This window comes from Phyllobates terribilis, unplaced genomic scaffold (assembly GCF_046119375.1).
Source record: "Phyllobates terribilis strain yellow unplaced genomic scaffold, ASM4611937v1 Scaffold_36__1_contigs__length_13169755, whole genome shotgun sequence".
NCBI lineage: Eukaryota > Metazoa > Chordata > Amphibia > Anura > Dendrobatidae > Phyllobates > Phyllobates terribilis.
This window is the reverse complement of record NW_027362796.1, coordinates 11,641,421-11,656,748: the sequence shown is the minus strand read 5'-3', so window position 1 is coordinate 11,656,748 and position 15,328 is coordinate 11,641,421. Positions and strand designations below refer to the sequence as shown.

Sequence of the window (15,328 nt, the reverse complement as noted above, 5' to 3'; positions counted from 1 at the left end):
TAATGCCAGCTGACATCAAGCCCAGGTTAGTAATGGAGAGGCGTCTATAAGACACCCCCATTACTAACCCCATAGTCAAAGTTAAAAGAAAACACAAACACCCAGAGTAAAGTCCTTTAATTGAAATAAAGACACAATTCTTTATTGTTCTAAATTAAACCATACTTACCATCACGCCCATTCCAGCTGAAGCCAACGATCTCCTGCAATAAAAGAAAAATAATAAAGCAACCTCATCCTTACCTTTCGATGGTTCCCAGGACAGCTCCAGCTCTGCTACATCGAGATGACAGGCTGGACCGCAGCAGAAAGCTGCCATCCAGCCTGTCATCCCGCAGACACTGAGAAGCGCAGGCATGCTTGCGCTCCTCAGTGTCTCTCTGTGACGTCATCCAGATGAGCCGAGTTCATGTCCAATGAACTCAGCTCACCTCATGCACGTCACTGACAGCGTGGGAAAGTTCTCCTGCACTCAGCGCTTCAGCGTGAGAATTCTCTCACGCTGTCAGTGACATACATGAGGTGAGGTCATGTCCAATGAACTCAGCTCACCTCATGCACGTCACTGACAGTGTGGGAAAATTCTCACGCTGAAGTGCTGAGTGCAGGAGAATTTTCCCACGCTGTCAGTGACGTACATGAGGTGAGCTGAGTTCATTGGACATGACCTCGGCTCATCTGGATGCCGTAACAGCCAGACACTGAGGAGTGGAAGTATGCCTGCGCTTCTCAGTGTCTGCGGGATGACAGGATGGATGGCAGCGTTCTGCTGCGGTCCAGCCTGTCATCTCGATGTAGCAGAGCTGAAGCTGTCGTGGGAGCCATGGAAAGGTAAGGATGATGTTGCTTTATTATTTTACTTTTATTGCAGGAGATCGTTGGTTTCATCTGGAATGGGTGTGACGGTAAGTGTGGTTTAATTTAGAACAATAAAGAATTGTGTGTTTATTTCAATTAAAGGACTTTTTTCTGGGTGTTGTGTTTTTTTAAATACTTTACTAGAAATTCATGGTGGTCATGTCTAATATTGGCGTGACCCCATGAATTTTGGGCTTAGGGCCAGCTGATAATGCCAAGCTGGCCTTAACCCCTTTATTACCCAGTGAGCCACCGCACCAGGGCCCTGGATGAGTTGGGTACAGCGCCAGAAGATGGCGCTTCAATGAACGCGCCATTTTCTGGGGCGGCTGCGGACTGCAATTTGCAGCGGGGGTGGCCCAGAAAGCTTGGGTCTCCCTGCGCTGCGGATTCCAGCCCCCAGCTGCCTAGTTGTATCTGGCTGGGCACAAAAATAGGGCGAAGCCCCACACATTTTTTTTTTAAATTATTTCATGAAATTCATGGAATAATTAAGAAAAAAAGGGCTTCCCTATATTGTTGTGTCCAACCAGGTACAAATAGGCAGCTGGTGGTTGGGGGCAGCCCATTCCTGCCTGCTGTACCTGGCTGGACACAAATATAGTGCGAAGCCCCACGTCAATTTTTTTTTAATTATTTCATGAAATAATTTTTTTAAAAAAGGGCTTCCCTATATTGTTGTGTCCGGCCAGGTACAAATAGGCAGCTGGTGGTTGGGGGCAGCCTGTTCCTGCCTGCTGTACCTGGCTGGACACAAATATAGGGCGAAGCCCCACGTCAATTTTTTTTAAAATAAATCCTTTATTTTAACACTAAATGACATTTGAGGAGTTAATAAAGATGCAGTCCCTAAATTATTATTTATTTTTTAATTAATTTTTCCCAAAACTTTTGACGTGGGCTTCGCCATATTTTTGTATGCCAGCCAGGTACAGCATCCAGCTTCTATGAACGTGCCATTTTCCGGGGCGGCTGCGGACTGCAATTTTCAGCGGGGGGGGGGGGGGGGGGCAGAAAGCTTGGGCCTCCCTGCGCTGCGGATTCCATCCCCCAGCTGCCTAGTTGTACCTGGCTGGACACAAAAATAGGGAGAAGCTTCACGTATTTTTTTTTTTTTAATTATTTCATGAAATTCATGAAATAATTAAGAAAAAAAGGGCTTCCCTATATTGTTGTGTCTGGCCAGGTACAAATAGGCAGCTGGTGGTTGGGGGCAGCCCGTTCCTGCCTGCTGTACCTGGCTGGACACAAATATAGTGCGAAGCCCCACGTCAATTTTTTTTAAATCATTTCAGGAAATTCATGAAATAATTAAAAAAAATTGATGTGGGGCTTCGCCCTATATTTGTGTCCAGTCAGGTACAGCAGGCAGGAACGGGCTGCCCCCAACCACCAGCTGCCTATTTGTACCTAGCCGGACACAACAATATAGGGAAGCCCTTTTTTTCTTAATTATTCCATGAAATTCATGAATTTAAAAAAAAAAAACGTGGAGCTTCGCCCTATTTTTGTGTCCAGCCAGGTACAACTAGGCAGCTGGGGGCTGGAATCTGCAGCGCAGGGAGGCCCAAGCTTTCTGGGCCCCACCCGCTGCAAATTGCAGTCCGCAGCCGCCCCGGAAAATGGCGCGTTCATAGAAGCGCCATCTTCTGGCGCTGTACCCAACTCATCCAGGGCCCTGGTGCGGTGGCTCACTGGGTAATAAAGGGGTTAAGGCCAGCTTGGCATTATCAGCTGGCCCTAAGCCCGAAATTCATGGGGTCACGCCAATATTAGACATGACCACCATGAATTTCTAGTAAAGTATTTAAAAAAAACACAAACACCCAGAAAAAAGTCCTTTAATTGAAATAAACACACAATTCTTTATTGTTCTAAATTAAACCATACTTACCATCACGCCCATTCCAGCTGAAGCCAACGATCTCCTGCAATAAAAGAAAAATAATAAAGCAACCTCATCCTTACCTTTCCATGGCTCCCACGACGGCTCCAGCTCTGCTACATCGAGATGACAGGCTGGACCGCAGCAGAACGCTGCCATCCAGCCTGTCATCCCGCAGACACTGAGAAGCGCAGGCATACTTCCACTCCTCAGTGTCTGGCTGTGACGGCATCCAGATGAGCCGACAATGAACTCGGCTCACCTCATGTACGTCACTGACAGCGTGGGAGAATTCTCCTGCACTCAGCGCTTCAGCGTGAGAATTTTCCCACGCTGTCAGTGACGTGCATGAGGTGAGGTCATGTCCAATGAACTCGGCGCACCTCATGCACGTCACTGACAGCGTGGGAGAATTCTCACGCTGAAGCGCTGAGTGCAGGAGAATTTTCCCACGCTGTCAGTGACGTGCATGAGGTGAGCTGAGTTCATTGGACATGACCTCGGCTCATCTGGATGCCGTCACAGCGAGACACTGAGGAGCGCAAGCATGCCTGCGCTTCTCAGTGTCTGCGGGATGACAGGCTGGATGGCAGCGTTCTGCTGCGGTCCAGCCTGTCATCTCGATGTAGCAGAGCTGAAGCTGTCCTGGGAGCCATGGAAAGGTAAGGATGAGGTTGCTTTATTATTTTACTTTTATTGCAGGAGATCGTTGGCTTCAGCTGGAATGGGCGTGACTGTAAGTATGGTTTAATTTAGAACAATAAAGAATTGTGTCTTTATTTCAATTAAAGGACTTTTTTCTGGGTGTTTGTGTTTTTTTTAAATACTTTACTAGAAATTCATGGCGGTCATGTCTAATATTGGCGTGACCCCATGAATTTCGGGCTTAGGGCCAGCTGATAATGCCAAGCTGGCCTTAACCCCTTTATTACCCAGTGAGCCACCGCACCAGGGCCCTGGATGAGTTGGGTACAGCGCCAGAAGATGGCGCTTCTATGAACGCGCCATTTTCCGGGGCGGCTGCGGACTGCAATTTGCAGCGGGGGTGGGGCCCAGAAAGCTTGGGTCTCCCTGCGCTGCAGATTCCAGCCCCCAGCTGCCTAGTTGTACCTGGCTGGACACAAAAATAGGGCGAAGCGCCACACATTTTTTTTTTTAATTATTTCATGAAATTGATGGAATAATTAAGAAAAAAAGGGCTTTCCTATATTGTTGTGTCCGGCTAGGTACAAATAGGCAGCTGGTGGTTGGGGGCAGCCCGTTCCTGCCTGCTGTACCTGGCTGGACACAAATATAGTGCGAAGCCCCACGTCAATTTTTTTTTAATTATTTCATGAAATAATTTAAAAAAAAAGGGCTTCCCTATATTGTTGTGTCCGGCCAGGTACAAATAGGCAGCTGGTGGTTGGGGGCAGCCCGTTCCTGCCTGCTGTACCTGACTGGACACAAATATAGGGCGAAGCCCCACATAATTTTTTTTTAATTATTTCATGAATTTCCTGAAATAATTTAAAAAAAATTGACGTGGGGCTTTGCACTATATTTGTGTCCAGCCAGGTACAGCAGGCAGGAACGGGCTGCCCCCAACCACCAGCTGCCTATTTGTACCTGGCCAGACACAACAATATAGGGAAGCCCTTTTTTTCTTAATTATTCCATGAATTTCATGAAATAATTAAAAAAAAAAAAACGTGGAGCTTCTCCCTATTTTTGTGTCCAGCCAGGTACAACTAGGCAGCTGGGGGCTGGAATCTGCAGCGCAGGGAGGCCCAAGCTTTCTGCCCCCCCCGCTGAAAATTGCAGTCCGCGGCCGCCCCGGAAAATGGCGCGTTCATAGAAGCTGGATGCTGTACCTGGCTGGCATACAAAAATATGGCGAAGCCCACGTCAAAAGTTTTGGGAAAAATTTATTAAAAAATAAATAATAATTTAGGGACTGCATCTTTATTAAGTCCTCAAATGTCATTTAGAGTTAAAATAAAGGATTTATTTTAAAAAAAAATGGCGTGGGATCCCCCATAATTTTAGTCTCTAGCGGAGGTTAAGCAGACGGCTGGGGCAGATGTTTGAAGCCTGGGAAGGGGGTAAAACCCACGGAGCTTCCCAGGCTACTAATATCAGCCCCCAGCTGAATACCTAGCCTTTACTAGCTATTAAAATGGGGGACCCCCCCCCCAAAAAAATGACGTGGGGTCCCCCCTATTTTAATAGCTAGCAAAGGCTAGGCAGACAGCTGGGGGCTGATATTAATAGCTCAGGAAGGGTGCCATGAATATTGGCCCCCTCCCAGGCTAGAAACACCAGCCATAGGATGCGCCAATTCTGGCACTTAGCCTCGCTCTTCCACGCTGCCCTGGTGCGGTGGCAGGGGGTAATAGTGGTGGGGTTCATGTCAGCGCCAGCTGCCATGAAGCCCAGGTTAGTAATGATGGGCGTCTATAAGACACCCCCATTACTAACCTACAAAGTGTTAAAAAGAAAAAACACACTACACCCAGAAAAAAATAATTTATTTGAAATAAAACACCATTTTATTTAATTCTTAGTTTACTAAAAAAAAATAGTTACCTGTCCACGTTCCTGCGCTGATCTCCCATGCACAGCTGTCACATCTGGAGATGGTGACAGCTGTGCATGGCTGCTGTAAGCTCACGCTGCCGGGAACACGTCCGCTCCCGGCAGCGGGAGCCACTGACTGAGGTTACCGGAGTGCATTCAGGCAGCGCAGCTCCGGAGACCTCCTTTACGGCAGTGCTGTACCGTGGGAATTTCTCACGATACAGCAGTGCCGTAAAGGAGCTAACCGGAGCAGCGCTGCCTGAACTCCGGTGAACCCTTACGGCCCCGTCATTCTAGCGGCGGCAGCGGTTCAGAGCGGTCACATTCTATGTGGCTGCTCTGAACTGGAGATCATCGTGGGACACTCGTGGACTGCTACGGAGGGGTAAGGATAAGGTTGTGGTTTATTATTTTATATTTTATTACAGGAGATCGATGGCTTCGGGGAATTAGGTCTCTAGGTGAGTATAGGTGTAGTTTTTTATTTTTTACTTTATTTTAGGTGGCGATCGGCGGGGACAGGTAATGTATGAACTAATTTCTTTTAGGTAACCACTGGCCACCAATGACATGTATCTAACATTTATTGGGGACACAGTAGGGCAATTTATATAGCAGGATCAGGCTGATGGGAACTACTGCTCCCATCGAGCTGATCCTGCTGGCACGAGTGGACGGGGGGACAGACATAGGCCGATGGGAGTAGTAGTGTCACATCGGCCTATGTCTGCCTGCACGCACACACACCCCGCACACACACACACCCCGCACACACACACACCCCGCGCACACACACCCCGCACACACTAATCATGACGGGTCTGGGGGGTGTGGCTGACCTGTGCGGCCGTGGGAAAGTTGATGTGAGTTCATGCAGTCAAGCATGAACTCACATGAACCCTCTGAGGGCACCGCGGCTACTTCAAATGAACAGCTGATCGGCATCACCTGATACCTCAGCTGTTCATTTGAAATAACCGGCGGGAAAGCGCAGCACAGAACGGGAAAGCCGGCGGTGAAGTCTTTTCACTGCCGGCTTCCCCGCCCGGGTCCTTCGCTCCTTGGTGCTGCGCTCCCCGCCCGGTCCTAATTTACGATTGGGATTGGAGGTGGCGAGGGGAGCGGAGGATCGGGGTGGGAGGCTGCGGGGAAGCAGTATGGGGCTGTGTGATTGTTTAAAAGCCGGTGGCTTTTTACCGCCCGCCGGCTTTTAAACAATCAGGAGAATTCTCCCACGCTGGGATGGCATTCTGATGACAAGCTGGATCGCAGCTGAGCGCTGCCATCCAGCTTGTCATCCTTCACAGACACTGCAGAGCGCAGGCATTATGGGAACTTCCGATTCCGGTATTCGATATTATAAAAGTATCGGAATTAAGTATCGGAATTCCGATACAGTGAATATCGGCCGATACCCGATATTTCAGTATCGGAATGCTCAACACTACTTACAACCTGGAAGATCCACCTACCAACTGAAATTAGAAGATCCTGACTGTTACCTGCCCAGATCTGTAAACTACCAATGCAAATGACAGCATATGTAGAAAGTGCTGACAAGTTAGAAAATCACTTGAAGAAAAATATTATGATGGGCCTGTGAGAGAAAGCAGAGGGTAATGACGCTGTTGGCTTCTTAGAACCCTGATATCTTATTAGATGAATCTTCCTTCTCTCCCTTCTGTGCTGCTGAATGTGCTCATATGGTCCCTACAAGACCAGGTCCAGTCTTTATGACCAAACCTCGCTTTTATGATAGGCAACATTAAACGTGCAGTGAGGGCCAAGTGTGAATTTCTGTATAATAACAACGGAGTTTCCCTTTACCCTGACTTTTCAATTTATTTTTAAACCAAATAACTTCAAATAGATAAAGTATACAAAAACGTCACAACTTTGCCATGATATATCTCTAAGCTGTGAGTGGCTGATGGCTGTAAAAAATGTATTCATGCTTGCAGGAGATATGTTGGCATGACTCGAGCCCTGGTTTCATGGATTCACTCCACGTCATAAATTATATTATCGATCCTAAAGAATTTACATACAATTTATCCTGAAATGGGGAGCATTACTACTTTCTCTACTCTTCTGGTCAGGACTCATAGTAGCTCCAACGGTCTACCATAAATAAGTGCAACTCTGATTTAGTGTTGGAGTCCCCCTCTCCCAAACATACATTCTTGCTGGGGATGTAAAGTGTTTTTTTTTTATTCTGTCTTCTTTTTTTATACAGGTTCATTCTGTACGATAGTTTGATTGTGTTGGGATTGGCCTGCCTCACTTATGTGAGTCTGTAACTCAATGGTAGTCTTCCAAAAAAGGTCTCCATTGTCTCATCCAAATGCCCGAGTTTTACATTTAAGACACCTCAGCTCTGCACTATTATAAAAAGTTTGCATTAAATGTATATTTCTTCTTGATACTCATCTGACAGAAAATATTGGCCCTTACTATAGTTTAAATTGCCAGGAGCTACCAAGATGCATACTCTTAATTATCCCAGAGAGGTTTCACCACTAGTTGCTTTTTTTTTTATCTTTCCATTAGATGTGTTATTGTCTATAGTCAAAGTTTTGCCCATCACCCTTTAACCCCTCTACATTGATCTGTACTTACACAAAGACCCCTAGGATTGGACTTAATGTTGCCTGCTGTTCTGTGGTGTGAGATGACAAGAAGAATAGTCAGGTTGCCGGATGAGAACAAGGAGGGCAGAGAAAATACGAAATCAGAAGACAGTAGTCAGTAAACGGGCTGGGATCACAAGAAGAAACTAAGAAGAAAATACACAACACGGGAGCTGAACACAGAGGACCTAACCAGCGGAGAACAAGGCTGTATCAGGCTGCTTCCGGCATTATGCGTGAGCTTTAATAGGGTGTGGTGCTTTCCATTTGAGTTAAGTAGGGATCATATTTGACTTTGGAAGAGCGGATTTTGCTGTATTGGTTTATGGAAGCCATGTTTCTTTTCAAGAGTTTTTGAGCCACTAATCATGTGGAAACCTCTGTTTTTCCATTGACAGATGAAGGGCCTGAGTGGAGGCTTGTTTTTTGTGAGATGAGTAGAAATTTTTATTGGTATTATTTTCGCATATTTCATATTTGGGAGGCAGAATGAACAAACAGTTGAACACCAAGCTCTACTGGTTCATGCTATGAGATTTTCTATCAGACTGTCTTGGTGAATAATTCAATATTTTTACATAACTTGCCATTTGTACCAACAGTTTAAGTAGAACTGTTCAAAAATATAAATTTCAAGAATATTTTATACAAATATAATTTTTTTTTACTTAGCAGATAACTGTACTAGGAGATCAGAGGGACGGCTGACATCTTCAATTTTCAAATCAGATGAGCTGGAGATCTCACAGGATACAATTGAAGGGAATGCTGTTACTCCAAATTTACCATCATCCCTTCACAGCAAAGATCTGTCATCTTATCCTTTCAAACAGGTCCTATCTTCTGATTCATTACCGACTACTAAGGAAAATCAAAGTCACACAATAAGCATTAAAAAACTAACTGCTCCTAAAGCTAAGAAGCCATTTTCACGGTCAGTATATGGAAATAGTTTTCCCCTCAAAAAGTTTTTTCTTAAACATCAAAAAATTCACACAGCAAAGAATAGATTTCCTTGTTTCAAGTGTATGAAATGTTTTAATAGGAAAGCAAGCCTTCTTAGTCACCAGAGAACTCACACAGGGGAGAAGCCTTTTTCATGTTCAGAATGTGGGAAATATTTTTCAGAGAAATCAAGTCTTATCAAACATCAGATAATTCACACAGGGGATAAGCCTTTTTCATGTTCAGAATGTGGGAAATGTTTTAACCGGAAAGCGCATCTTGATAGACATCAGAGAACTCACACAGGGGAGAAGCCTTTTTCCTGCTCAGAGTGTGGGAAATGTTTTTTCCGGAAAGCGCATCTTGATATACATCAGAGAACTCACACAGGAAAGATGCCTTTTTCATGTTCAGAATGTGGGAAATGTTTTAACCAGAAATCAGATCTTGTTACACATCAGAGAACTCACACAGGGGAGAAGCCTTTTTCCTGTTCAGACTGTGGGAAATGTTTTAACAACAAATCAGCTCTTGTTAGACATCAGAGAACTCACACAGGGGAAAAGCCTTTTTCATGTTCAGAATGTGAGAAATGTTTTACAGGGAAATCAAATCTTGTTAGGCACCAGAGAACTCACACAGGAGAGAAGCCTTTTTCATGTTTAGCATGTGGGAAATATTTTACAGAGAAATCAAGTCTTACCAAGCATCAGATAATTCACACAGGGAAGAAGCCTTTTTCATGTTCAGAATGTGGAAAATGTTTTAACCGTAAAGCGCATCTTGATAGACATAAGAGAACTCACACAGGAAAGATGCCTTTTTCATGTTCAGAATGTGGAAATGTTTTAACCAGAAATCAGATCTTGTTACACATGAGAGCACTCACACAGGGGAGAAGCCTTTTTTATGTTCAGAATGTGGAAAATGTTTTAACAACAAATCAGCTCTTTTTAGACATCAGATAACTCACACAGGGGAAAAGCCTTTTTCCTGTTCAGAATGTGGGAAATGTTTTACAGGGAAATCAAATCTTGTTAAGCACCAGAGAACTCACACAGGAGAGAACCCTTTTTCATGCTCAGAATGTCGGAAATATTTTACAGTGAAATCAAGTCTTATCACACATCAGAGAATTCACACAGGGGAGAAGCCTTTTTCATGTTCAGAATGTGGGAAATGTTTTAACCGGAAAACGCATCTTGATAGACACCAGATAACTCACACAGGAAAGATGCCTTTTTCATGTTCAGAATGTGGGAAATGTTTTACCCAGAAATCAGATCTTGTTACACATCAGAGAACTCACACAGGGGAGAAGCCTTTTTCATGTACAGAATGTGGGAAATGTTTTAACCAGAAATCAAATCTTCTTAGTCACCAGAGAACTCACACAGGGGAAAAGCCTTTTTCCTGTTCAGAATGTGGGAAATGTTTTAACCGGAAAGCGCATCTTGATAGACATCAGAGAAGTCATAGAGGGGAGAAGCCTTTTTTATATCCTTAATGTGGAAAATGTTTTACTTGAAAAGACACACTTTTAGCAAGAAAAAATCTTGCTAATAAATGAGTGCATACTATAGACTGGAGGTAGCTTCCTTTGACCGAGAACAATGAGAGACAGTGTCCTTCCTGATCAGTGAGAGAACTGCTCTCTCCTCCAGCCCCACACTTAGCTGATTGGTGCAGAGGAGAGGAAGGTACTGGGACCTGTACAGAGGCTGCACTTCCTTACTGAGCAGCTGAAGAACCTAGCTCAATGACCTTTCAGATTATGTAACACTGTTTTACATATTTTTAAAAGTTGTCAGGTTCTGCTATGAACTGAGCCATTTCTTAATGAGTTTGACCTCCTGAATTTAAATTGGACAATTGAGTTTTCCTTTTACTGCTACATATAATTAATGATAAAAGCTTCAGTACTTTGAAACATTATTATTCTTGTAAATATACAGATGCAGAATATTTTGTTATGCCACTTTCCTGATATTTATTTAGAGAAAACTTAGAACAATTCAAATAACTAAAACCTGTCTAAACCTTATTGCGAATTTTAAACAGTTACAGAAATTGCACTACAAAATTAGTCCTCATTCAGTGACAACTGTTTTTTGCTTGTTTCTTGTACTCCTGTATCGGATCATCTATTAAAATTATGCAACAGTAATCTGCAAGTGTTGATGGATTTCCTTTTTCCTTGATATCTTTTCTCCATAGCTGCAATATCTTGGTTACATCTCTCACAACCCTCGTCTCTCACTACTCCACAGTTTGGTGTAAGAAAAGTCTAGAATGTAAGAAATTAATCATTAAGGACATGTTACAGCCAAGATCCTTATATGTTTTGAGGAGAAATGACACCAACTCTTCATAGTTACTGTATCTGCCCTTGAGTTTCCCAAAACGTTAGTTACCACAAATGCAAATCTAGACCATACAGCCTTTTCCTTGCCCTGCAACAACTGAAGAAACTCCTCATCTTGAAAAAGCTTAAAAATCTGAAGTCCAATAAAGACTCCTTCTTTTATTTTTATATTTGCTTCACTTAACCTTGGAAAATTATCAATCAGATGCATGAATGCTTTTACATTTTTATCCATAGCCTTTGCAAAGTTCTTCATTAGGCCCAACTTGATAAGATTTTGTTACCACCATTGCCTAGGTGGATCCTCAACTTCTGGATGGAGGACAGTTTACTCCCTTTCTGAAGTAAATGTCAGAGAGGCCAGTCCCTTTTTTTTGTAGCAATATTCTCTTGCATGACTATCCCACTCACACAGAAAGCAGCAGTACTTTCATGCAACAACCCTGACGACATATGTGAACAAGCAGATGTAGGAGCTTGTAAAGATCTGAGGTTGTAGGTTGTAAGTAATCACCTAGGCAGGTTAACGATGCAACAACATTTTATTGATCACAGCCACGGTAACAAAGCAATTCCAAGAAAATGGCCAAAATACCGTTCTCTCAGTCCTCAAATTCCCAATCTGGGTTCAGTAGTTCCACTGGCTTTGTATAAGCCCATACTCACTGTCTCCCAACTTTAGGTTGGCCCACAGATTTCGTATCTCCAGCCACTATAGTCTGTAGCCACAGTCCATGATCCTCTAGACGACAGATAAAACGATGAAAGCACATGTATCCCGTAGCAGCAGTCCTTGTAAGAAAGTGTAAATCCAAAGAACATAATCCATAATGGTAACATGTTTATCCATTCATCCTTCCAAGTCCACGGTCTCCATCCTCTTCCTTTCAATCCTTCCACACAACTCTCCCTCAAACATGTCTGTCCTTTCTTCCACTGGGCTCAGTCCCCTCCCAGGTCAGAAGTGATCACATGCTCCCCCCTTAAACATTCACTGTTAGCTAAAAACAATGAAAAATAGTCTAGAAGCCTTCATCTGATACTGCATGTAAGACCCACTGTGATGACTGCTCCACTGTGTCTCAATCTACAGTCCCCTAATGAGATTATTGGCTGTTGAGACAATGGACTCCTGAGATAAAGATGAGATTAGTGGAATGCTGGACATTTTACAAGTGAATCTAGTGCACATACAGACAAGTTAGCAGAACTATATAAAACATAACAAGTAAATCACTAATACACAATAATAATATTAACAAAAATGGTGGTCCGTTGCTGGAAAAGTATTATAGTCTTTAGAAAGTGGGCAGCTCCTCACAGAGCTCCTGCCAAGCATCTAGCTATTTATCCTATATAAGACCTGACGACCGTCCTGAAAATTGTCATACATCTACCAGTTAACTTTCTGAGTGTGGAGGTACTTTGCTCCAGGGAAAAAAAATGACCAGGAAAAGCCACACAAAGACTGTGGGACAAGCAGGCTCTCAGCTCAAAGATGACACCACGGTTGTCATGCTGGAGACAGATTGAGCAGGGGAGACGAGGCGGAGGGAAGTGGTGGCCAGGCTGTAGCAATTTGCTTGAACAGAAACGCAGGTCTCATCAGGTGACAGTGGCCTTCTTATAGCAGCTACCCACACCTGTGCATGGGTTCCAAGTGGAGGAGTTGGGTGTGCAGGAGATGGGAGAGGCAGCCGCATTGAAGGGGATGAAAAGACCACAAAATTGCATGTGGTACAATACTCACTGCCCGACGGCCTAATCTGCACCAATGGGACATACATGTACCTGAGGAACCTACTTTAAAAGACGTTTTCATTGCAGTGGTACATTGTAAATTCTCTCCATCTGCTTTCAATGTACATTTTGGTGGTCTTAAAGATGAGATAGCAGGTATACGACACTGTGACGGGAGCTAGTTACCCCATCTGCAGATGTCCAATCTTCTTCTGCAGGCCCCTGACAAAGGCTTTTCTTACACTGGGATATATAAAATATAACTATCACACAGTGTTTTATAGAGAATCACACAAGCTATTTTTAGCACCCATTGTTCTCACCAAATAATACCCACAGTAGGCTCCCAGACAGCAGTTATGCAACAACCCATTAATCAGCACATTGTCTGTTTGCCACTGCTAAGAGAGCACAGGAAGGTGGGGGCCAGGATTGCTTCGGTCACATCACAGAATGTCCAACAATATGTGATCCACAATATTCACCCCACTTTATAACATTATGTCCCATTAGCTGCATAGGCTCTACGACAACCCCCATGTGGCAAAATCTTGGAGTACGGGGTTGATCCGTCACAATGCTCCCCCTTCCCGGACAGGATCGGCCTGCCCAGTCTACTCCCCGACGGATCAGCTGGAGGAGGTCCACGATTCATGAGGTTGGTAGCAGGTCAGTTTGTCGGTTTAGTCCATCGGCGTTACCATTTTGCTTGCCGGGTCTATAGTGGATGGTGAAGTCTAACGGTTGTAGCGCCAAACTCCACCGTAGTATTCTGACATTGTCCCTGGAGACCCGATTAAGCCATACCAGGGGGTTATGGTCCGTTATGAGGGAAAACTGTCTTCCATACAAATATGGTTGGAGCTGCGTGGCAGCCCATACTACTGCCAGGCATTCCTTTTCGACGGCCGCATAGCTGACTTCTCGAGGCAGTAATTTCCGACTCAGATAAGCTATTGGGTGTTCTTGGCCGTCCGGCCCGACTTGGCTCAGTACTGCCCCCAACCCAAACATAGATGCGTCTGTGTGAACAGGTAAAGTTTAGTTGGATCGGGTGCGGCCAATATCGGGGTATTTGTGAAAGCGTCTTTTAGCTGGCGGAAGGCTTCCTCACACTCGGGGGTCCAGGTTACCTGGCGGGGGAGGTTCTTAAGTGTCAGATCAGTGAGGAGCTTGGCAATGCTGCTGTAATTGGGGACATATTTCCTATAATACCCTGCTGTCCCTAGAAAGGCCATGACTTGGGTTTTAATACGTGGGGTGGGCCACTTGGCTACGGCCTCAATCTTGGCGGGTTCCGGTCGTTGTTTTCCACCCCCCACCCAATGTCCTAAATACTGCACCTCTGCTTTGCCTACATGACACTTGTTGGGGTTCAGGGTGATTCCGGCTTTGTGGATCCTATCCAATACTGTCTCTAGGTGATTTAGATGCTCATCCCATGTCGCGCTGTAGACGGCGATGTCATCCAGGTAGGCACAAGCATAGTCCTGGAGACCAGAAGCCGGTCAGCCAGCCTCTGGAAGGTCGCGGGGACATTCTTCATCCCAAATGGCATAAACCGAAACTGGAATAAGCCAAACGGGGTGAGAAATGCAGACTTGGGAATAGCATCAGGACTTAGGGGGATCTGCCAATAGCCTTTGCATAGATCGATGGTGGTCAAATACTTTGCCCCAGCCAGCCGGTCTAACAACTTGTCCACACGCGGCATGGGATACGCATCCATCACAGTTTTCTCATTTAGCTTTCGATAGTCTACACAAAACCTGGTAGTCCCATCTTTCTTAGGCACTAACACTACAGGGGACGCCCAGGGACTATCTGACTCCTCAATGACCCCTAAACGCAACATCTCCTGTATCTCTTGTCGCATCCCTTCTCGTACAGACTCCGGGACGCGGAAGGGGGGGTTGTCTCAGGGGGGTCTGATCTTGTGTCTCAACCTTGTGTTGTGCAAGTCGGGTGAATCCCGGTCTCTCTGAGAACATCCTCTGCCGCTGCCTCAGCAATGCCTCGGCCTGCTCTCCCGGGCCCCTAGGTTTTCTCCTAAGTGTACCTGGTCCCAGGTTTTCGACTGAGTCCTCTCACCTAAGACATCAGGCAAGGGGAGTTCGGCTAAATCCTCTGTTTCGGGTGCGCAGATGGCAGCTACCTTTTCAGGGCGCTCCCGGTAGGGCTTCAGCATATTCACGTGGAACATGCGGATAACCCTGGGGTCGTCACAATCGGCGACATTGTAAGTGGTGTCGGCTATTTTCCCCACTACCCGGTAAGGCCCCTGCCATGCGGCCTGGAATTTGTTCTGCCTAACCGGTTCTAATACCAGGACCTTCTGTCCTATCT

At 45.1% G+C, this 15,328-nt stretch overlaps 1 protein-coding gene across 2 annotated transcripts in view; it reads left to right on the top strand.

Moving 5' to 3' along the window:
- The window catches only part of LOC141182851 (uncharacterized), a 63,906-nt gene extending 53,922 nt beyond the window's left edge, over nt 1–9,984 (top strand). The window contains exon 8 of one of the 2 annotated variants that reach the window (XM_073660979.1): nt 8,608–9,984. In XM_073660979.1, the coding sequence (XP_073517080.1) occupies nt 8,608–9,845 (1,238 nt within the window). In that variant the 3' untranslated portion in view covers nt 9,846–9,984. Of the gene's footprint in view, nt 1–8,604 lie in introns of both variants that reach the window. The other variant, XM_073660978.1, reaches the window with a different exon arrangement.
- Nucleotides 9,985–15,328: the final 5,344 nt, after the last annotated feature.